A 23,131-nucleotide genomic window follows, 5' to 3' on the forward strand; every position below is an offset into this window, starting at 1 on the left:
GGAAATCTCAGAGGTATTCAAAATCTACAACATAAAAATTACTGACCCAAATGTTAATATTTTCTTCTGTATGATGTTACTTTTTATATACCTTGTGTTCAGAAGTGCTGTAAGTTATAAGGTAAAAGTGAAGAACTGCAAGATCTTTTGTCAAGTGAAACAAGGATATAAGTGATACTTGAATACATTCAATAAATTAGCTTTCTTGTGTTTGTTTATGCATATTTTAATAGGGTTAGTTACAGAAATCTAAATTCAGTTTGTTTATTTAAAAAATTTATAGCCCGCTTAAACTTAAGCAGTTTACAAAATCAAACATAATCATCATATAACATACAAAACAGACAGACAAAACAAGCTCATCTAAAATAATAATAATTAATATCACAGCCCATTCAGTTAAAAGCCACCATAAACAAAATTATGGTCTCATTCTCAAAAAATATATGGTATTAATTTACTGGACCTTATCTTGAACTGATGTTTAAAGTCACGTCCTTTCTATACTGGTACAATGTACCAGCCATATTACTATATAAAAAGAAAACTGTTTTTAAAAAGGCATTGAAAATAATGGTTTTAAATGTTTTAAAACAACCAAGATGTGTGATCCTCAGCAATTTAGCTGAGCAAAATGAGGAAGTCAAAACAGAAAGAAGCCAGGAGATAGAATATGTAACATAAAACAGGTGCACAGTGAAAGAAAGCAATATAATTAGAGAAAACAAGAGTTCTATAACTAACTGACAAGCAGACTGATTTCTAATATTGACAGGAATACACATAAAATTACATTAGCTCCTACGAGTATATGGGCTCCTTTTATCAAAGTGCAGTAGGTGGTTAACGCGTGGAATACCACGCGTTCAACCGTCTGCCGGGCTAGTCGCTAACGCCTCCATTGATGAGGAGTTAGTTTTTTGGCTTGCTGTGGGGGTTAGCGCGTGATGAAATGTCCGATGCGTTAACCCCCCGTAGCGCACCTTGATAAAAGGAGCCCTATTTTGCCTTTATTAAACAATGCTATCTGTAAATGAACCTTGCCAAAATACATTTACAGCTTAATATATTGTATCAAAGGCTTCCCATGTAGATCTGCTTGTACGGTATAAGTCTCATAAGAATTAACAATTCAGCTGTTAATATTTCTGATTCTTTTCCATCTTCATATGATACTTGCATTACCTTCAACCAAATGTTCATTTGAATAACACATTTTGTCACTTTGCTTGCTCCAAGAGGAAAACGCAACTAGAATAATGAAATACAGTTCTTGCAAATGAATCCTCATTATATAAAGATGGAAATTAATCAAAAACAAAAACAGTTTTTGGACTAAGGGGGGGAATTTATGAACATGAGCTTCTGTTAAGATAGGTGATTTTTACCACTCACTCGTGCTTTTTTTTTTTTTTTTTAGCACAGGTTCCATTTTGTGCAATGTGACCTAGTTAGTTACTAATGGTTTATAGTTTAATGGTTTATAGTTTATTGGTTTTATGATACTGCCTTTCACAGGTAATGTCACAGTGGTGTACAATAATTAAAAACAAAAGTTAACAGTAAAATAATGTTTTAACAGTAGCCCACATTGATAACCTCCTCCTATATTATTAATTTTTATGAGATTTATATGAGCAGATCTATCTGGGGTGACTTTGATACTTGGGATCTAGGTAGTACTTGGATCCTGGGTTGGCCACTGTTGGAAACAGGATGCTAGGCTTACTGGAACTTTGGTCTGTCCCAGTAAGGCAATTCTTATGTTCTTATATTAAGCATCAAATATACTATATTTAGGCAGGGTTCTTTTAAACATAGGGGGTCTTTTACTAAAACAGTGTAAATAAGCTGCCACAAAACCATTTTATTTCTGTGGGCCCTGCAGATAACAGTGCTAATCTTTACTACTACTATTAATTATTTCTATAGCGCTACCAGTCCCCCATAGTGCACTTGTTGACCCTCTAGAACAGTGATTCCCAACCCTGTCCTGGAGGAACACCAGGCCAATCGGGTTTTCAGGCTAGCCCTAATGAATATGCATGAGAGAGATTTGCATATGATGGAAGTGATAGGCATGCAAATTTGCTTCATGCATATTCATTAGGGCTAGCCTGAAAACCCAATTGGCCTGGTGTTCCTCCAGGACAGGGTTGGGAACCACTGCTCTAGAACACAGGTGTCAAAGTCGGTCCTCGAGGGCCGGAATCCAGTCGGGTTTTCAGGATTTCCCCAATGAATATGCATGAGATCTATGTGCATGCACTGCTTTCAATGCATATTCATTGGGGAAATCCTGAAAACCCGACTGGATTACGGCCCTCGAGGAGGGACTTTGACACCCCTGCTCTAGAAAGTAGAAGTTTTGTATTTCATTTATTTATTAAACAGTAGAAACTTATATCTAACATTTACAACAGGGGTGTCAAACTCAATCATATTAAGGGGCCGAAATCCAAAACACAGACTAAGTCATGGGCCAGACCCCATCCAATCTCCGCCCCAGTCCCCGCCCCCATAACAGTACTAACTGTAACACCATTTTTTCAATTCATTTTTCATATATACACACACAATATAATCTTATTAACAACACATAATGGTTAACCACAAAATTAAACTACACAAAGCACACTGTATGCTTCTCAACATTCATTCCTACCAGAACACAGATAACCCCTATGCAATACGGGACCAAAAACTAAAAGTACTAATATATACAAACAAAACCCTAAGATTCAAGACTCTGCATGCAGTACAACCCCCAGAGAAAAAGAAACAAATGCATTTCTTCCTGAACAGTGCAAAATAAAGACAGCAGATATAAATTCTCAAAATTGGCACAATTCAATCACTAAATTCAAAATAAAATCATTCCCTCTACCTTTGTTGTCTCCCTCTTTCCATGCTGTGCCTCAACTAGGTGCCTCCCTCCGGCGGGTGTCTTACTTTTTTGGCTAGCTCCCACCTGGCCATTTTGTGCAGCCTGCGGCAGGGCTGTGGAGTCGGAGTCGAGGAGTTGGAGTCGGAGGAAATTTCGGGTACCTGGAGTCGGAGTCGGAGTCAGAAGTACAAAAAACTGAGGAGTCGGAGTCGGAACATTTATCTACCGACTCCATTTTTGAACTTGGCATACCAATCACAAGCGATTCTTTCAGCTATAGCACCCACTATATACACAGCACAAATGTTGCGAGCAGCTTCTGCGGCCTTAGAACCTTGATTAAAAGCAAAAAGAAGGTGGTGTCGAAAATGCTCATTTCTCTCAACTTGACATTCCATTTTAACGATCTGAAAATTAACCAGTGCTGTGGAGTCGGAGTCGGAGGAAATTTCGGGTACCTGGAGTCGGAGTCTGAAGTACAAAAAACTGAGGAGTCGGAGTCAGAACATTTATCTAGCGACTCCACAGCCCTGGCCTGCAGTGCGATGTCCCCGGTGTTATCTTCTGGCTGGCTCCTTCCTCCTCACTGCCGCAGTGTGCACAAAGCTGCGGGCGGCGGCTCAATGCGTGTCCTGTGCCTGAACTGGAAGCCTTCTCTCTGTCATCGCAACATCAGAGGGAATGTTTCCGGATGAGGTACGGGACATGCGAGGAGCTGCCGCCGCCCGTGGCTTTGTGCACACTGCGGCAGTGAGGAGGAAGGAGCCGGCTAGAAGATAACCGAGGGCATCACACCGCAGGCTGCATAAAATGGCCCGTGGACCTTGAGTTTGACACCTGTGATTTATAGGATACACTTTTTAAATGGTTTCCATATGGGATCCTTTAACCACAGTCAGTCAATTCATAAATGAAAATCTTGAGAACTATTGTTCAGAGAAGGCATAAATGTATATATATTTTTAATCAATTGTCATGACCTTTCTGATAACAATCAAGGTGACCTACAAATATTACTCATTTACCCCCTTTTATAAAACTGCAAAAGCAGCTTTTAGTGCCAGTTGGCATACTGAATGCTCTGCTCCCAACACTCAAAATGCAATTCTTATGTCCATTTCTGCCAAAGCTGGATGTAATTTGGCAATATTCCAATGTTTCCTCACTATGCTAGTAGGGGAAATCAAAACGTCCCCTCCAGAAAGTGTAAAAATGCAACACCATGGGGAAGATAATGTGAATACCACCATCAACAAAGGGGAATAGGAAAGTAGGCAAGACTATACAGAAGATACCAGTAAAAAGTTGTTGGAAAGCAATGAGCCCAAATGCTCGTAGTTTAGGTAATAAAGTTTGGAATCTGTAAACTCTGATACAAAAGACAGATTTGGATATTGCTGTTATCACAGAGACATGGTTCAAAGATTCCCATGAGTGGGATGTAACCATATCAGGCTATAACGTTTTTAGAAAGGATAGAGATGGCTGAAAAGGTGGAGGAGTGGCGGTACACCGTCAATAGCACGCAGGACAGGAAACAGAGGGTAGGAGTAAAGGCCCACTACTTGGACTGGAGGAGGGTCACGAGCGGTGTCCCGCAGGGCTCGGTGCTCGGGCTGCTGCTATTTAATATATTCATAAATGACCTAGAAACAGAGACGAAGTGTGAAATAATAAAATTTGCGGACGACACCAAACTATTTAGTGGAGCTCATACTAAAAAGGACTGCGAAGAATTGCAAAGGGACTTGAACAAACTAGGGGAATGGGCGACGAGATGGCAGATGAAGTTCAACGTTGAGAAATGTAAAGTACTACGTGTTGGAAGCAGAAACCCGAGGTACAGCTATACGATGGGAGGGAGGTTATTGAATGAGAGTACTCAAGAAAGGGACTTGGGGGTAATGGTGGACATGACAATGAAGCCGACGGCACAGTGCGCAGCGGCCGCTAAGAGAGCGAATAGAATGCTAAGGTATAATCAAGAAGGGTATTACTACCAGAACGAAAGAAGTTATCCTCCCGTTGTATCGGGCGATGGTGCGTCCGCATCTGGAGTACTGCGTCCAATATTGGTTGCCATACATTAAGAAGGACATGGTATTACTCGAGAGGGTTCAGAGGAGAGTGATGCGTCTGATAAAGGGGATGGAAAACCTTTCATACGCTGAGAGATTGGAGAAACTGGATCTCTTTTCCCTGGATAAGAGGAGACTTAGAGGGGATATGATAGACACTTACAAAATCATAAAGGGCATAGATAGAGTAGAGAAGGACAGATTCTTCAAACTTTCGAATAATAAAAGAACAAGAAGGCATTCGGAAAAGTTGAAAGGGGGCAGATTCAAAATGAATGCTAGGAAGTTCTTCTTTACCCAACGTGTGGTGGACACCTGGAATACACATCCAGAGGACGTAATAGGGCAGAGTACGGTACTGGGGTTCAAGTAAGGATTGGACAATTTCCTGCTGAAAAAGGGACTAGAGGGGTATAGATAGAGGATTACTGCATAGGTCCTTGACCTGTTGGGCCGCCGCATGAGCGGACTGCTGGACCTCAGGTCTGACCCAGAGGAGGCATTCTTATGTTCTTAGGACAATTACACGCTGACAAGTCACCTGCATTTCTCCTTCCCCATGACATTCTCTCCATCTTGCTTGAACCCTTGAACCCTTTACTTAAATCATTGAAGAGGAAACTACACATTGTCTTTCCTCCTCCAAACTCACTTCATGTCCCTCTGATCCTTCTCTCCCGCTGTTGTGTTTTTGTTTGTTTATTTCGCTTATTTTTCGCATATGCCCATCCCTGTAACCAGTGATAAGCACATGCAAATTTAGTGAGTCTTCACTACTCTCCACTAATCTCATTTGCATGAATGTTTTTTGGAGAATGACTCACTTTTTTACAATTGCCACTAAAACGGCCGCGATAGCAGCCTGTCGGTATTTTACACAGTTTTTTGAAAATCTAGCCCTTAAAGAATCACTGTTGAATCACAAATGCATATGCAAATTGAATCCCATGCTACAAATCCTGGTTAAACCCAAGTCATCTTTTGATACTGAATTCTGGCTGACCCCAAGTGGCAGGTGATTGAACATATACCCCACTGCAGATGCTCTGTTATAAAATCAGGTCTATAGTTGTTATACAACCACAGCTAACTGTACAAAAAGGGGACATTGCAGGGGCAATATTCAGCCACTAAACAAACCAAATTAAAATTGGCATTTAGATGTCGATATTGCATGGACATCCAAATCCCAATTACCATGTTTTCCCCAAAATAAGACAGTGTCTTATATTAATTTTGGGCCCAAAAAACGCACTAGATCTTATTTCCAGGGTAGGGCTTATTTTCTTCATGTACATGATCATCTCTCCCTTCCTCTCCTTTACCCCAATTCTTCCTCTTTCCTTTCTTTCCCCCACATGTGCAGCATCTTTCCTCCCCTCTCACCCATCCCCTTGTGCCTTCCCTCTGCAGCTTCTTTCTATCCCTCCCTCCCATCCCCCTGTGCAGCAGAACCCTTGCCCAGCTTCCATCCTTCCCTCCCTCCCATCTCTCGTGCAGATCCCTTATCCAGCTTCCATCCTTCCCTCCCATCCCTTGTGCAGCAGAACCCTTGAGCACCTGCCTACACCGCCAAGCTGAACCCCCACTGACCCTCCATGCTTCCCAACCATCCAAACCCCACAAACTGCGAGCCCACATACCTCCCTCCAGAGCAGCGCCGGGCTGGCAGCACTCTATATAGGCTGCTTTGCAGCCTTCTCTCCTCTGGGCCGTCTGTGTGCCATGTTACTGATGACATCATCAGTGATAAAGCAGAGGGAAGTCCCCAACGAGAGAAGGCTGCAAAGCAGCCTAGAGTGCTGCCGGACAATGCTGCTCTGGAGGGAGGTATGTAGGGCTCACAGTTGGCACCTCAGTGGGGTTTGCATGGGAGGGAAGGATGGAGGGTCAGCGGGGGTTTGGCTGTGTGGCGGAGGCAGGGTGGCGGCGGGGCAGAGGGAAGCGCTGCTGCCGGTGAATTGAGGAACTAGGGCTTATTTTTGGGGTAGGGCTTATATTAAGATCTACCCTGAAAATCTTGCTAGGGCTTATTTTCGGGGAAACACGGTATATAAAATTAAGATATTGATGTCTATACTGTAGTATGTCCTTATGGCTAGGGGATGTAGTCTGGGCATGTTCCAGGCAGAACTTAGGAGGGACCAAAACATGGACATCCAACTCTGATCACAGAATGGGAAGTGATATTTATGTCTAAAAAGACAGAAATTTTTATTTAGACCTATAACTTGGCATATTCAGGTTACAGAAAGGTGTCCAGTGATTGCTGTCCCCCTAACTCTCCCCTGAATGTGAAACTGGCAAGAGATACCAAGTTCTATGATAGCTGCAGATACTATGAATATTCTTAATGATTCAAAATGCAGATCTGAGTAGTAGCCTAATGAACTGAGCACCAAGAAACCCAGATACAAATCCCATTTCAGTTCTTTTTTTGTCTTTTTAAATTGTAAGCCTTCGAGGGACAGAAAAATACCTACTGTACCTGATATACTGTATAAGGCACCTGCAAACCTGAAGTATTGTACATTCAGGTACAGTAGCTGTTTTCCTGTTCCTGGAGGGCTCACAATTAAAAAAAAAAAAATCACAAAAAACAGAAGTGGGATTTCAACCTGGGTCCCCTGATCCTTATCCCACTACTCTAACCATTAGACTACCCCTCTGCTCTCCATGGATTTCCGTGTGACCATTTTATAACATGGGCATTCCTATGCTGCTATACAGATGTCCATATTCTTGTTTTCCTGTTCATCCTATTCATAATTTGGACATTTCAGTTTGTAAAATGGATGTTCATGCTGTCCGTTTCTAGAACATGGATGTCCATTTCACATGTATTTTAGAATAAGTTGTATCCTGTTCTAAAATACATGTGATATAGCCATCCATTTGTGATGTACTGACTTAGATGTTCATATTCAAGGTGAGTGTCACAAATAGCAAGTACTGTATAACATGAAATGCCTAATTTTGACGTTTTATTTTATTTTGGATATTCAGTGGTACTGCCTAAATAATATATGCAAGTCAGACATATCAAATTATACAGTACTAGTATTTAAGCCCATTACATTTGTTACAGTAATGGGTGCTAGAATAGCCCCACCTATACCCTGAAGCCACCCATGCCCCGCCTGTACCATGGCTGGATTGTGTCTCTCACTGATCCCAGTCCACCACCTTGCCTTTCACCATTTCCTTAGTACTCTGTACCCTTTAGTCCCTCATCACGCCCTTTCCCTCTCTCACACCCTCTACCATCTCTCTCTGACCCTGTTTCACCCCTTTTGCCATCTTTTCCCTTCAGGTCCCCTTTGTCCTTCCCCAAGGCCATATGTCTTTCTTCTGCAGCAGCAGAAATTCCCTCCCCCCCACTTCCCTGTGTAGCAACTGCAGCAGCATTTTCTCCCCCTCCATTTCCCTGTGCAGCAGCATTTCCCTCCCTCCATCTTATTTCCCTGTGCAGCAGCATTTCCCTTCCCCCCACTTCCCTGTGCAACAGCAACAGCATTTCCCTCCCCCTTCCCTTTAGAACAGCAGCCGCAGCAGCATTCCCTCCCCGTCCATTTCCCTCCCCCCACACCACTTCCCTGAGCAGCAACAGCAGCATTATTTCCCTCCCCCTGCACTTCTCTGTGCAGCAGCAGCAGCGACATTTCATTTCCTCTCCACGTCACTGTGCAGCAGCAGAAGCAGCATTTTCCCCTACCCCCCTTTCCCTTTCAGTGGTCCCGACAAACCTCCTGACTCCAGCAGCAGCCACAGCACTCTAAACACGCTGCTTCGTGGCCTTCTACTGCCCTGATTTACTCTGACACATCCCTGATGACATCATCAGAGACGCGGCAGAGCAAATCAGGGCAGTAGAAGGCCGTGAAGCAGCGTGTTTAGAGTGCTGCATCCGCTGCTGGAGTCGGGAGGTTTGTCGGGACCATGGGAAGGGAAGGGGGGAGTGCGGCAAGGGACTACAGGAGCCAGCCAGACCGCGGAAGGGAGGGTCGGATGGGAGGGGTTAGAACGCGGTGGGAGGGTCGGATGGGTTCGTTGTAGTACTTTGTAGGGCCGTTGTAAGCACAGGAGTACTGTGTGGGGCCGCGATTCACTTTGGGTTCAGCTGCCAGGGCATTTCGCTCGTTGGAGTACTGTGTGGAACCGTTGTAAGCGCGCATGCGCACTCCTGGCTGCCACAAACATACGAATCACGGAACACACAGTAGGAGTGTGCATGCGCGCTTAGCGTTTTATTATAGTAGATACACTTTGCCCCTGATTATATAAATGCCACCTAGCAGCTAGGGTCCGCTCGCCGTAGTTGATAATCAACTACTAGGCGCCATTTGTAGAATTGCACCTAGTAGCACCTAACTCTACTTAGGCACTAGTAGGTGTCAATGTTAGGTGCCAGTATATTAGGGTAGGATTTTCTGGGCCTAATTTATCTGCACCTAAGAGAATCCATGCCCAAACTCTACCCTCAAACACGCCTACTTTCGGGTAGGCATCTCTGTGTAAATGTCTACTGAGTTTGGCACCTACCTGAACTTTAATTTTTTTAATGGTGTTGTTTAATTAATAGGGCTGATTGAACCAATTAAAAAATTAAGTTAGGAGCTTAGATTGGCTAAGTGCACCGATCTAGGTGCCTAATAGTAGGCACTTTTTATAGAATAAGGGCCTCTCTGTGTGGCTAAATATGGACCTCATTACATTTTTTTAAAAACTATTAACTTATAATTCCTTATGGAATAGTTTCTATTCATGATCAAAAGGGAATTGGGGTTGTATTTATTTTTTACGTTATTGTATCAAATGACATAACACTTCACTTCTTTGCTAACATGAAATGGGTAAATACAGTATATTTCCACACTGATTGTTCTCTTTTGTTTCTCGTAGAGATACTCATTTTTCAGATGTAAGAATCATTGTGAAAATGTATGCTAGTACATCAATGACAACTCTTCAGCACAACAATTCTGTTAATCAGACCTGTAACTTGTATGCACATCGAGATACAGCTAAGATCTTAATGCCCCTGCATTACAGTTTGGTTTGCATCATTGGGCTACTTGGAAATGGATTGGCCTTGGCTGCTATTTATCAAAACAAAAGAAAAATGAACTCTACCACTCTTTATTCCACAAGTCTTGTCCTGTCAGACATTCTTTTCACCACTGCCCTGCCTACAAGGATTACATATTATGCATTAGGATTCCATTGGCCATTTGGCGAAGCACTCTGCAGAATTACTGCATTTGTATTTTATATTAATACATATGCGGGGGTATACTTTATGACATGTTTGAGCATGGACAGGTTCATTGCTGTGGTTCATCCATTCCGCTACAATAAGATAAGAAAAATTAGATGTGCAGTGTACATTTGCGGTTTTGTCTGGATTCTTGTACTTTTACAAACATTTCCACTACTTCTACAAACTATGTCATATACAGAGCCAGGAGGATGGATTACATGTATGGAATATCCAAACTTTGAAAAAATACACCAATTACCAATCATGCTTCTTGGGGCCTGCTTTATAGGTTACCTCCTTCCTCTAGGAGTAATACTATTTTTTTATTGTCAGATTAGCAACAAACTATGCCATGCTGCTAAAGAAAACCCACTGACTGAAAAATCAGGAACAAACAGAAAAGCCATCAACACAATTGTTTTTGTAATTGTTGCATTTGTCATCTGCTTTTCTCCTTACCACATTGCCATTATGCAACATATGATTAAGAAGCTTCTTTATTACCCTTCATGTAAAGAACAACAAATCTTTCAGATCTGTCTGCATTTTACTGTCTGCCTAATGAATTTCAATTGTTGTATGGATCCTTTCATCTATTTCTTTGCATGCAGGGGATACAAGAGGGTAGTCATGAAAATACTGAGAAGACAAGTCAGTATGTCATTATCAAGTACTGCTAGACAAGCTCCTGGAGACAGTTCACGTGATGCCGCAGAATCACAAATGATGATGACATTTACAAATGTTACTAATGGAAGTAGCAATGCACTTTGAGGGAACAAAGTCAATATCATATTTTTGATTAAAACTGGTATATATTTGTCTACTAGAAAGTGTGTGTATTTCATATTTCATCAACTAAGAATAAGTACCTGGAAAACCGAGCTTTACTCGGGAAAGTGGGCTGTGTGATTATGATGTGGTTGTTGTTTGGATTATGAGACATCAACCTTTAGTCCCAGTTTCCCTGTAGCCTATTGGCTGACTAAACTTCCTTAGGAATGTCTGGGCTACAGGAGAGGGGGAGTTGGGAGCAGTAGCTACAGAGACAGTGCCTTAGCAACTTTAAGTCTTGTTTTTTTAATGCGTTCTACTGAGTGACTAAGCTTCCTTAGGAATGTCCGACCACTGAACTGCAGTTATGTTTGCATCAGTTTATCTTCAGATGTGTTCTCTCTTTTACATTCAATATCTATTCCCTTAGCCTCTGTTTCCCTCAAAACCCCTTAGCTACATTGCAGATTTTCTTCCTTAGCCAGCCAATAAGCTGCAGAGGAGACAGGACCAATAGGTTATGATGCATCATCCTTCAAGCCTGCTTTTGCCTGCAGGCTATTGGCTGGCTAAGCTTCCTGGGTTGTAGGGGGAGACAGGAGTAGCACCTACAGAGACAGTGTCTTAGAAACCTTCAGTCATTTTTTTCCTGCAGGCTATTGGCTGAATACGCTCTCTTAGGAATGTCTGACCTTAGGAATAGGCTGTAGGGAGAGGCAGGAGCAGTAGCTACAGAAGGAGTGCATTAGCAACCTTCACTTCTGGTTTTCCTTGCAGCCTATTGGCTGGCTAAGCTTCCATAGGAATGTCTCAGAAATGGGCTGCAGTTATGTTTGTATTAGTTTCCATGCCTCCCCCAGTTTGCATTAACTTCAGCAGTGTTCTCTCTTTTAGATTCCATATGTCTTCCCTCTGCTCCTCTCTCTCATAACGCCTTACCTACAGTGCAGGTCTTCTTCTTTTGCTAGCCTATAAGCTGCAGAGGAGACAGGACCACTAGATTATGACATCAACCTCCATTCCTTGTTTTCCCTGTAGCCAATTGGCTAAGTTTCTTTATGAATGTCTGACCAATGTGTTCAGGTTCAATTTATTTAATATACTGCAAATATAAAACCAGGGTTAAAATCTAAGCTGTTTACAGACTAATTAAAAAAAAAAAAAAAAAGAGGGCGGGGGAGCAAACTAAGACCAACTCTGCACTGCAGGTTTTCTTCCTTAGCCAGCCAATAAGCTGCAGAGGAGACAGAACCCATATGTTATATGACATCAACCTTCAGTCCTGGCTTTCCCTGTAGCCTATTGGTTGAATGAACTTCATTAGGAATGTGTGACCAAAGGGCTGCAATTATGTTTGTATCACTTTCCATGCCTCCCCCAGCTTGCATTAACTTCAGCTGTGTTTTTTCCCTTTTACATCCATAACTGTTCCCTCAGCATCTTTTCCTCTCAGAACTCCTTAACTACACTGCAGATTTTCTTCCTTAGCCAGCCACCAGCCAATAAGCTGCCGAGGAGACAGGACCAATAGGTTAGTTCTGGGTTTCCGTGTAGCCTATTGGCTGACTAAAAATCCAATGGACTGCAGGAGAGGCAAGAGCAGTACCTAAAGAGTCAGTGCCTTAGCAACCTGCTTAGCAACCTTCATTTTTTCCCCTGCAGTCTATTGGCTGAGTAAACTTCCTTAGCAATGTGTGAACAGTGGGCTGTAGGGAAAGGCGGAAGAAGTAATTATAGAGAGAGTGCTAAAGCAACCTGTTTAGCAACCTTTGTTTTTTTCCGCCCTGTAGCCTAGTGGCGGCCTAAGCTTCCTTGTGTGATCAATGGGCTGCATGGGAAGGGAAGGCAGGAGAAGTAGCTACAGAGACATTGCCTTAGCAACCTTTAGTCTTGCTTTTCCCTGCAGCCAACTGACTGGCTAAGCAACCTTGTCTGATTAATGGGCTGCAGGGGGAGGTGGGAGCATCTGAATAATTCCTCGTTTGACACCCCCCCAATCCCCTTCAAAATGAGATTTGCCAAACTCCAGACCTAGGTAAATCACTTTCTCACATTGAAAACCATAGAGTGATCCATATCATCCAAATCCTTAGAGCCGTTTTCAATTTCACAGTCAGAGTTTGCTCACTTTATATAATAGGATTTTATCCATTGACAACTGAGAGTTGGCAAAACATTACTAATCAGCACTTGTGGAGTAGCCACATTTGACTCAGGCCTAACCAGCAGTGGCACAGCAGCAATGTGGCTGGTGTGAATCTCTAAGCCCCATCAGCTGAAGACTCCTGACATCTCTCCCTCCAGGAGACTGAGTGGGTCCCCTAATTCCCCAGAACCTTTAAATTATTTAGATCTTTGCCAGCAGAGAACAGCAGCATATTTCCCCTGCTTGCGCTGGCTCAAGCCTTCTCTCTGATACAATTTCCTGTTCACAGGACCAGAAAGCTGTGTCACAGAGAAGGCTTGGAGCCTGTGCGAGCAAGGGAAATGAGTTGCTGCTCGCTGCCAGCAAGGATATAAAGGTGTAATGCCCATCGACTTTGGGCTCAGGCCAACCTAAGATTGGGTGTCTGGCTATACCCCTGTTTAACACATGGACAAATATAATCTAGCATGAGGATTAACTGCAACGTGGAAATATCTGTCCAGACAGAGTAAGCTGAAACACGTTTAGGTTTGTTTTGTTTTACCAAGATAAGTATCTGGAACAGCAAAAGTTGAGAAAAATAGGAACAAGTTATTTTACAACATCGTTCTTCTGTAAACAGGAAAAGAGGAAATTTGTAAGAGTATTACTGTCACATGGTTTAGCTTGCTCAAATAAAATAAAGTGGTTATCTTACTGAGAAAAACCAACTGTATTTTTACAAACTAGAATGTAATCATGTTGCAGGCACTTAGGAAAAAATGTAGCAATAAGTACATTATTGAATATAGACATTTCATTGCGTCTGTTTTAAATAAACATTCTGTAAATCAAAATGGCTTCAAGGAAATGAAGAGGGATGCAGGGCAACGTGCAGAGACTAATTGTGGGACTTCACATTTTAAAGTCTATCAGTGATAAAAAAGCAGGTCTAGCCCTGCTGTAGATATGTGATGTAATGTGATGTAAATATGTTAAATCTAAATGTCTGTGCTTGTATTCACTTCATATGAAGGGAGAAGTCACGTGATGTGCTGAGCCGAGTGGGTTGTGCTTTGCTCGAGCTCCAGGGCCCCGGGTCCCTCTGCGCCCTACCAATCTTTTGTGGATGCCTCTGCACCCGCGATCTTAGTTCCTCTGGTGCATGGATAAGTTTTTGCTGCCTTGCAACCCAATTATGAGCGGCAAGACGACCCGCAACAACAAAGATCGGGAGGTGAGAGCCCTGTGGCCTGACCCTAAGATGGCGGCGACGGCTGATGTGGATTCTGCGCTCCCATTGTCGTCAGCTCATATTGAGGTGTTGTCAGCATCGGTGGTGCGGGCTTTGGACGCTCGCGTTGAACAGTTATCTATCCAACTTACCTCGCTCGAATTTCTCCTGACTGAAACCACCAGGCATACCGGCGAGTTGGAAACCAGAGTGGCGCACGTGGAAGACGCTCACTGCACCTCTGTGTCAAATATGGTGTCGCTTAAAGCACAGATTCAGCGTCAGGCGGACAAAACTGAAGATTTGGAAAACCGATCAAGACGCGATAACTTGCGTCTGATCGGTCTGCCGGAGACGGTGCCGGACTCTCGTCTGCTTCCTACCTTGGAGTCCTGGCTTCAGGCGGAGTTGCCGCTCCCTGCTGGCATGGGGCCCCTGAGGCTGGAGCGAGCTCACTGCCTAGATAGGCGTGCCGAGGATCACACCCGCGCCCGTGTCACCATTTTCAAGGTGCATAACTCGGCTCACAAGGTGGAACTTATGCGACATCAGCAGAAGCGCAACACTCTTGCCTATGAGGGAGCTCCGATCCATCTGTTCCAGGATTATTCCCCTGCACTACAAGAGCGACGGCGCCGTTTTTCCAGAGTGTGTTCTGCCTTATTTGACCGCAAACAGCGCTTCCAATTACTCTATCCTGCGCTTTTGCAGATTTGGACGGCTACCGGGTGGAAGAGCTATACTTAGGCGGAGGATGCTCAGGCCTACTTGGATGCTCTTCCGGGGGAGTCTGGGCCTTCTTCGGCTCCATGATGTTCAGGGCCTCCTCGCTGTTGTCACCGTTTTATTTTGAGGATTACATTCTCCTGGATTGTTGGTTGGCCCTTCTTTCTGGGGGGTTTGCCTCCTGGTCTCGTTTGAGCTCTAGTTTTCGGCTCCCTTCTCTTCTGTGCCTGGTTGAGAGCCAGGTGGTTGCTGTGTGCTCTATTGGATGCAGTTTGGAGGAGTGAGGGCGTCCTTGGATTCTTGGAGCCCTCCCTGGACTGACTTGTTTCGGGGCATTGTTGTTTGCAGAGTGCTTGCGGTGTGCTTGAGGGGCTTTGATTGAGGCTGGGGGTTGATTGGTTGGGTATGTTAGGTTGGGGTTTGGTTTCGCTGGGGTGGGACTATCTACTAGCTATTTGCTATCTATTTGCTTGAATGGTGCTTCTTTCATGAGTGTGGGTGGATTCAATACTGTATAGTATTGGGTATGTATGTTTGGCTCCTGGGTGTGTGTGGAATTTGAAGGAGGTGTGTGAGCTTTGGAGATTGTGCCCGGCCGGGCTTTTTGGAGGGCTCAGGTGATTTCCGGAGGTTTTTGCTGACGATGCGCCTGGGTCAACACTCTTGTTTTGTTTTGTTTATGTTGAAGCTTTGGGATTTTCTTGGGGGGGCCTGGTGGGTGTGTGAGTAGAATGGCTGGTTCGGTGCGTGTGTGGGGGGGATTCTTGTCTTTGCTTTGCTTCTGATGGTGAGTGCACGAAAGGTGGGGTTGGAGGGGCGAGGGGTCCTGTTCACGTCATAGCATGACTCCATCTCCGCTCCACGTTTGTGGGACGGGGGTGTGCGATTGTGGTTGGGCTTATGGGGGGATTGGTTTGGGAGGGTGTGGGTGGAGTATGGGTGGGAACGGGTTGGGTTTTGGGGGTTAGGGGTCCTCCTTCAATTTATGTATTCAATTTCTTAGGTTTCTGCATTGCTTTTGTTCCACTTTCAGGCTCAGCCATATGTTTGGCAACACTGCTCTGGGGGTGGCTGGGCTCCTGGGGTATTCTACTACTTTTTCCTTTTTTCTCTCTATTTTGCTTCTCTCCTGACTTTCTGACCTGAGTACTCCCTTTAGGCTTACCTCCTGGAATGTCAGGGGCATCACGTCACCGATCAAGAGGTCCAAAATATTAGCTGCTCTACAGCGTTATCGCTCGGATATTGCTTGCTTACAGGAAACTCGACTGACTGACGCTGAACATCTAAAGTTGGGTCGTTCCTGGGTGGGGGAGGTGTATTTTGCTTCCTCTCCGGGCCGCCATGGTGGAATAGCTGTGTTGGTCCGTTAGTCTTCACCTCTTGGAGTGCAGGTTCTGGATAAAGCTGTTGATGGTAGATATCTGCTTTTGCGCCTGACCTTGGGTGATCGATCCTATCTATTGCTGGTGGTTTACAGCCCTAACTCGTCCAAATCAGCTTTTTTGCAGCGGTTGCTTCAACTTTGCTTTTGTTTCTCAGGGATCCACTTCTTGTCATGGGAGACTTTAATTTAGTGATGGACCCTGCTTTGGATAAGTCCGGTACCTCTTTTGCTTCTTTGGGAACTAAGGGTAGTCTTCTATCTGACTTCTTTGATACTCTCTCAGTGGTCGACCCTTGGCGTCTTCTTCATCCTGAAGTTCATGATTATTCTCACCTCTCTCGGGTTCATAGTATCTGGTCTTGGATAGACCATATTTTTCTATCATTGACTCTGTTCTCTTCGGTCGTTTCAACCGAGATTGGTCCCCTGAATATTTCTGACCACACCCCGATTTGGGTTGATATTCATCTGGACGAAACGTATCTTAGGACGTCTTTCTGGCATTTTCCGTTCTATCTAGTTCAGGATAAAGAATTTCAAACCTTTTTGCAGGTCCAATGGGAGGATTATTCTGCTTATAATACACCCCATATGGATGATCCCATTTTGTTTTGGGAGGCCGCCAAGACAGTGATTCGGGGACAAATCATTTCCTTTCTGAGTGCTCGAAATAAAAGTATTCACCAAGGAATAGGTAATTTAGAACGGGCCTTACATATAGCTAAGTGGTCGTTTCATTCAAATCCTTCAAGGGAGGCTAGAGAACGTTATTTGTCAACTCAAGACGCTCTTAATTCATTACTTCATTCCCGTTCTCAAAAATGGGTGGCTTTTCATAAACATAGATTCCACCATTTTGGAAACAAGCCCGGGCGCCTTATGGTAAAGGTGGAGTCCTGCAAGAAACCGATCTTGTCCCTATGGACCCAGAGTGGGGGTATGGTGACCCTGTACGACTGATGTCTCGGCACTCCTTTTTGATTTTTTTAGCCAATTATATGATGCCCCCGATGATGTCTCTCCGGACTTGCTGACAGACTATCTTCAGTCCTATGGACTTCCTTGCCTGCAGGTGGATGTCGTGGCTTCTCTCAATAGTCCGTTTAGAGCAGCGGAATTGGAATCCGCTATCAAAGCTCTTCGCTCTGGCAGAGCCCCAGGTCCAGATGGATTTTCGGGAGACTTTTATTGTCTTCTTTCTTCTCATCTATATGTTCCCTTGTTGGCTTATTTTAATACTGCTATTACTCAGGGATCGTTTCCTCGCTATGTTAACGAGGCCCTTATCTCATTGTTGCTGAAGCCTGGTAAGGAGGTAGACGTCCCAGATTCCTTTCATCCTATCTCCTTGATCAACGTGGATCTTAAGCTCCTTTCTCGTATGTTGGCTGATCGTATTGCTCCACAGCTCCCTATGATCATTCATGAGGTTCAGGTTAGCTTTGTTTGGGGACGTCAAACAGTTTGTAATGTTCGCAAGGTTCTTTTTGCTCTAGCCTATTGTCAATCTCATCACATTCCCGCTTTGTTTGCAGTGTCCATTGGTCCTTCTTGTTTCGTACCCTGGAACATGTGGGGTTGGGTGGCTTTTATCTGAATGCAATACGTTCTCTCTACTCTAACCCGAGGGCTTCTCTTCTGGTTAATGGGATACTAATGGATTCCTTCTCTATCCTTCGTGGTACCCGGCAGGGCTGCCCCCTTTTGCCATTACTTTTTCTACTTTCTTTAGAATCATTGCTTTGCACTCTTCGGGGGTTTGCTGCAGTACAGGGCCTTCGTGTTGATGGGGTAGAGTTAAATAGCCTATGCAAATGACATGTTCTTGATTCTTACCAGGCCTGAGGATTTCCTTACCGACGGCGTTAGACCTCATTTCTGTATTTGGCTTTTATTCTGGTCTTTCACTTAATTTAGATAAGTCCTTTGCCTTGCCTTCTCCTCCTGAGATACATACAACATGGAGGGGTGTCTTTCCTCTTCGTTGGGCCGAGTCTAAATTGAAATATTTGGGGGTCTTCATTCCTTTGGACTTATCTAGTCTGTATCGTTTGAATGTGGAGCCATTGCTCCAGGCCCTTCAAAATAAACTACAGCTTTGGGGTACTCTTCCCTTTTCGGTAGGGTGCATCTTTATAACATGCTTATTGTTCCGAGTTGGTTATATGTTTTTCAGGTCCTTCCTCTTTATTTGTCTTCTTGGGATGACCGCAGACTGGAACTCTTGGTCCAGAGATTTCTTTGGACTGGGAAACGGCCTCACCTGCCTTATAAATGGGTGGCAGCTCCGTGGTACAAGGGGGGCCTGGGCCTGTTGAACCTTTGTTATTTGACTATTGGATGTGGAATGCGCCACATCAATGATTTTTTCAGGGGTACTTCTGCATTCACTAACATCTCTTTGGAACTTTCCTGTTTTCATTCTACTCACTTTAGTGCATATCTTCATTTCATTCCATTCCTTCTTCTTTGCCTGAGCCTCTCTCTACAAGGGTGCTCCACCATCCCTTGCGGAAGATCTGGCGCTGGGTCTGTAAATACCACTCTCTCTCTGCTTCTATAACTCCCTTTCTGCCTATCCGCTTTAATAGCTCCTTTCTACCTGGGACAGATGGGCCGAGTTTTGCTCGGTGGGAAACAAGGGGCATTCATTATGTGTTTCAGTTGGTTGATGATGATGGCAAAATTAAGTCCTTTGCACAGCTGCGGAACGAATTTGATCTCCCACTCACTGATTATTTTGCTTATATGCAAATTCACCATTATATTTCTTCTTTACCCTCTGATTCTTTGCAGGCTTCTTGCCAAGAGATGCTGCCTACGGCCTTTACCATTGGTTCCCAATTTCCTGTTCCCTTAAATTCCATCATCGCCATTTGAAGGATGAGTCCCCCTTGTTTGACCATTCAAAAATATGGGCTGCTTGGGCTCGTGACCTTGCAATAGAGTTGTCTGATGATGTGCTTTTGCAGGCTGTTCGAAGGTTGCCTTCCTTTCGAAAATATACCACCTTTTGGGAGCAACATTATAAGCTGATCTTCCGTTTGTACATTTCTCCTAAGAGGGCTTATCTTTCTGGCTTTCGTGAGACTGCTGCCTGTCCTAGATGCCAGACTCCGGATGTGGGCTTGGGACACATGTTCTGGACTTGCCCTAATGTTCAACATTTTTGGTCTACCATATTTGTTTTTGTAGAGCGCATTGGAACATTACAATTCAACGCTCGCCTTTGCTCTTATTTGGAGCTGTTCCCCATTATTTCCCTCGCACAAGGGGGGCTGCTGCTTTCCTTAAGTGGACTGTCCTGGTTGCCTTTAAATGTATCTTGCTGAAATGGCTTGAGGGTGACGCGCCAGACTACTCCATTTGGCGCTGTCAGATGATTACTCTCTTGATGTGGGAAAGGAGAGATGTGACAGATTTTTCCTCTCGCCCAATGCTTATGGAACCCATTTTGGACTACCATGACTCCTCTGGCTCGCTGCCGTTTGCTTAACTGTTGACTCCATGTTTTCTGTTTCACCTTGTTGCTGTTGGTATGCCTGATTTCTTTTGTATTTTCTTTGTGACACTGTTGTACTTGTAAGGAGGACCCGGGGGGGGGGGGGGGGAGATTGTTTGGGAGTGGGGTGAGGTTGCTTGGGAGGGGGAGCAGTGTGGGAATTGGGTTCTATATGATTAAGTTGAGCATGTTTGCAGATTGTTTTGTATTTCTGTTTGGTATTTTTGATGAGCTCAATAAAATATATTTGAACACTTCGTATGAAAGTTGCAGTAACATGGTCTTAGAAATTGTGGAACAGAATGGTGTATTTTATTTCCTGGTTTAACGTTTTTATTAGCTACTAAATTCTGTGTATAGCTCATCATGATAACACAGAGGAGATAAAGAATTTAACAAGGCAGGAGAGGCCACCTAAGTGCTAATATCCAGTAGCATGTAACTGAACAACGCTGCTGTATATCACCACAGACCACTCACTGTCTGGGGCAGCACAGGCCAGAGCTTGGGTAGGGCCTGAAACGAAATGACCACATTCAACTCACTAATCAGTTAAGTAAGTAGCTAAGGTTAGGATACCAAAAAGCTGTCCTAACTTTAGCTGCCAAACTACCCAGGCACCAGATGCATAGCCAGAGTTTGATGTCAGAGGGAGCAGATCTATTGCACTGGTGCCTCATAATAGGTGTTTCAGGAGGAGTGTCAAGGGCGGGACGTGGGCAAGCTTAAACTTAGTCGCATTGCATGTATAACCAAAAGTTATACACTTCTCCCTTCGGATTCGCGGGGGATAGGGGTAGAGCCGGACCGCGAATGGTGAAATACCACTACGACGGGAACTCCCTACAGCCATTTCCTATTGGTGATCTACACGGAGCAGGAGTGTAGGAAGATCGCTCCTGCCCCGAAAGCCCGCTAGACCACCAAGTAAGGCTGGGACGCCGGGGGAAAGGCTAAACTATGAGTTTTTTCTTTTTCCCCCTCCTCAAAAAATTGCGAATATGTGAAATTGCGATTGCCGAAACCGCGAATGGGGAGGGGGAAGTGTACAGCAAAGGATCGACGGAACTTGGACATTGTGCCTTAGACCATTTAAAACATGGTCTAAGCCACAAAAAAAACACCTAAAGTGACCAGATAAGCACTGCAAACACATAATACAGACCCCCACACATTACCCCAGTGATCATCGACCCCCCTCAAATAAAAATATTAATCACAACTTGAAAATTGTGCCTCCAGAACATCATCACCTGGCAGCCTGGCATAGGAAAACCTAGTCATGCTACACAGAGGTGTCTTAAGCCGTCTTGGGGGTGGGTTAGGGACCCATCAAGAGGAGGACCCATGCCCATAAGCCCCTGTAATCACTGCATTGATACTGAAACATGTACACTCCCCTAAAACCCTTTTTTACTGGCATATAAGTGGCTCCTGCAGCCATAAGAGCTATTGGGGTGGTAGCTAAGTGGGTCTAGGAGATTCTGGAGGTGGTTTGGGGGGCCTCATCATGACCTATAAGGGATCTGTAGTGAAGAGAAGACATGGCACCCTTTTTGTGAAGTTCACAGCAGTGCCCTGTAAGGTACCCCACTATTTAGGTGCCATATCTGGGTGTTCAGTCCATCACTTTGCAGACCCCTCCCACGTCCAACAGGGCTTGTTCTAGGCATTTTTGACTTGGACGAAAAGTTGGACGAAAATGTGGTATAAAGATGGATGATTTAGTGACTTGGACGATCAAATCGACAGGATGTATACTTGGAGATTTTTGAAACGAAAAAATATTTGGACGTATTTTTCGAAAATGTGTCCTAAGCTGTTTTTTACTTTGGACAACTTGCGACTTAGACGAAAACAGACTTAGACGTTCCTTTTGGTTATGCTCCTCTATGTATATTATATATTTTTGAAAATTTAATAACTATACAGTGGTGCCTCGCATAACGGTCGCCTCGCACAGCGGACGCTGCGCACAACGAACTTTATGTCGTGATCCGTATAACGTACTTCGTTTCACACAACGAAGTCGCCCGAGCTGCATCCTTCCGGGGTTCCTGCGGGGTTGGATCGCAGCGGGGTTGGTTGAGGGTAGTCTCCTTCTCCTTACCTGCCCTGTCGCAGCACACAGCCGAACGGAAATCTTCCCGATGTCAGCGCTGACGTCGGAGGGAGGGCTTAAGCAAAGCCCTCCCTTCCTCCGACGTCAGCGCTGACATCAGGAAGACTTCCGGTCGGCTGTGTGCGGCTGCGGCAGGGCAGGTAGGAAGAAGGCAATGGCGAACGAAAGAGGGGGGAGGGGGCGGTCCGCCCCGAAGAATGTGCACAGCTGGTCAGGTCCCCCGATCGACCGACAACAGGCCCGGCCGACAAACCTCCCTGCCCTGTAGCCGCGAATCTAAATTACCTCTTACAGCAGCTTCAATAATCCAGCTGCTGTAAGAAGGTAATTTAGATTCGCGGCTACAGGACAGGGAGATTTGTCCGACCGGGCCTGTTCTGTTGTCGGTCAGGTGCAAAAGCGCCACAAAGGTGGAGGCAGGGAGGGAGGAAAGGTAGAGTGGAGAAGAAAAGACGCTTAAGGGGGGAGAAGGCCGCTGAAAGCACATGTTGGAGCAGGGGATGAGAGGGAGGGAGAGAAGGGGAAATATTGGACAAGGGCAGAAGGGATGCTAAATCATAGGGTGACAGGCAGAGAGAACAACAGGAAAAAGAGTGGAAGCAATCTTGAACCCTGAGGGTGAGGGCAGAGAGAGGTGGTGAGATGATTGATCATGGGGAGAGAGACAAAAGGGAATAGAGATGGGATAGGAAGATAGTGGAAGTAAAAGGACAGGGAGATGTATGTTTTTAGATGTATCTAAATAAAAATAATAACAAAAAATTTATCTTTTTTATGTCATCTTAGCATATTTTATGCTGCAGAACGAATTATTTTTTTTTACATGTATTCCTATGGGAAAACGCGTTTCACATAACGAACGTTTCACATAACAAACTTGCTCCTGGAACCAATTAAGTTCGTTGTGTGAGGCACCACTGTATATGGGAAGAGTGTACTACCATCTGCCTAGCCAGGATTAACAGACAGATGCTAAAATGTTATCACAAATTAAGGAGGCTAACAAACTGGGTAACACAATAATAGTAGGTGATTT

General features: G+C 44.4%; 2 protein-coding genes across 8 annotated transcripts in view; one reads left to right on the top strand and one right to left on the bottom strand.

Moving 5' to 3' along the window:
• Window positions 1-11,043, top strand: part of GPR183 (G protein-coupled receptor 183) — a 40,696-nt gene extending 29,653 nt beyond the window's left edge. For all 3 annotated transcript variants that reach the window (XM_033949108.1, XM_033949107.1, XM_033949106.1), the window contains one exon: window positions 9,868-11,043. In XM_033949108.1, the coding sequence (XP_033804999.1) occupies window positions 9,905-10,999 (1,095 nt within the window). In that variant the 5' untranslated portion in view covers window positions 9,868-9,904 and the 3' untranslated portion in view covers window positions 11,000-11,043. The remainder of the gene's footprint in view (window positions 1-9,867) is intronic.
• Window positions 1-23,131, bottom strand: part of UBAC2 (UBA domain containing 2) — a 579,805-nt gene that overhangs the window by 332,001 nt on the left and 224,673 nt on the right. The window lies entirely within an intron of this gene.

This window comes from Geotrypetes seraphini, chromosome 6 (genome assembly GCF_902459505.1).
Source record: "Geotrypetes seraphini chromosome 6, aGeoSer1.1, whole genome shotgun sequence".
NCBI classification, from domain to species: Eukaryota; Metazoa; Chordata; class Amphibia; order Gymnophiona; family Dermophiidae; genus Geotrypetes; species Geotrypetes seraphini.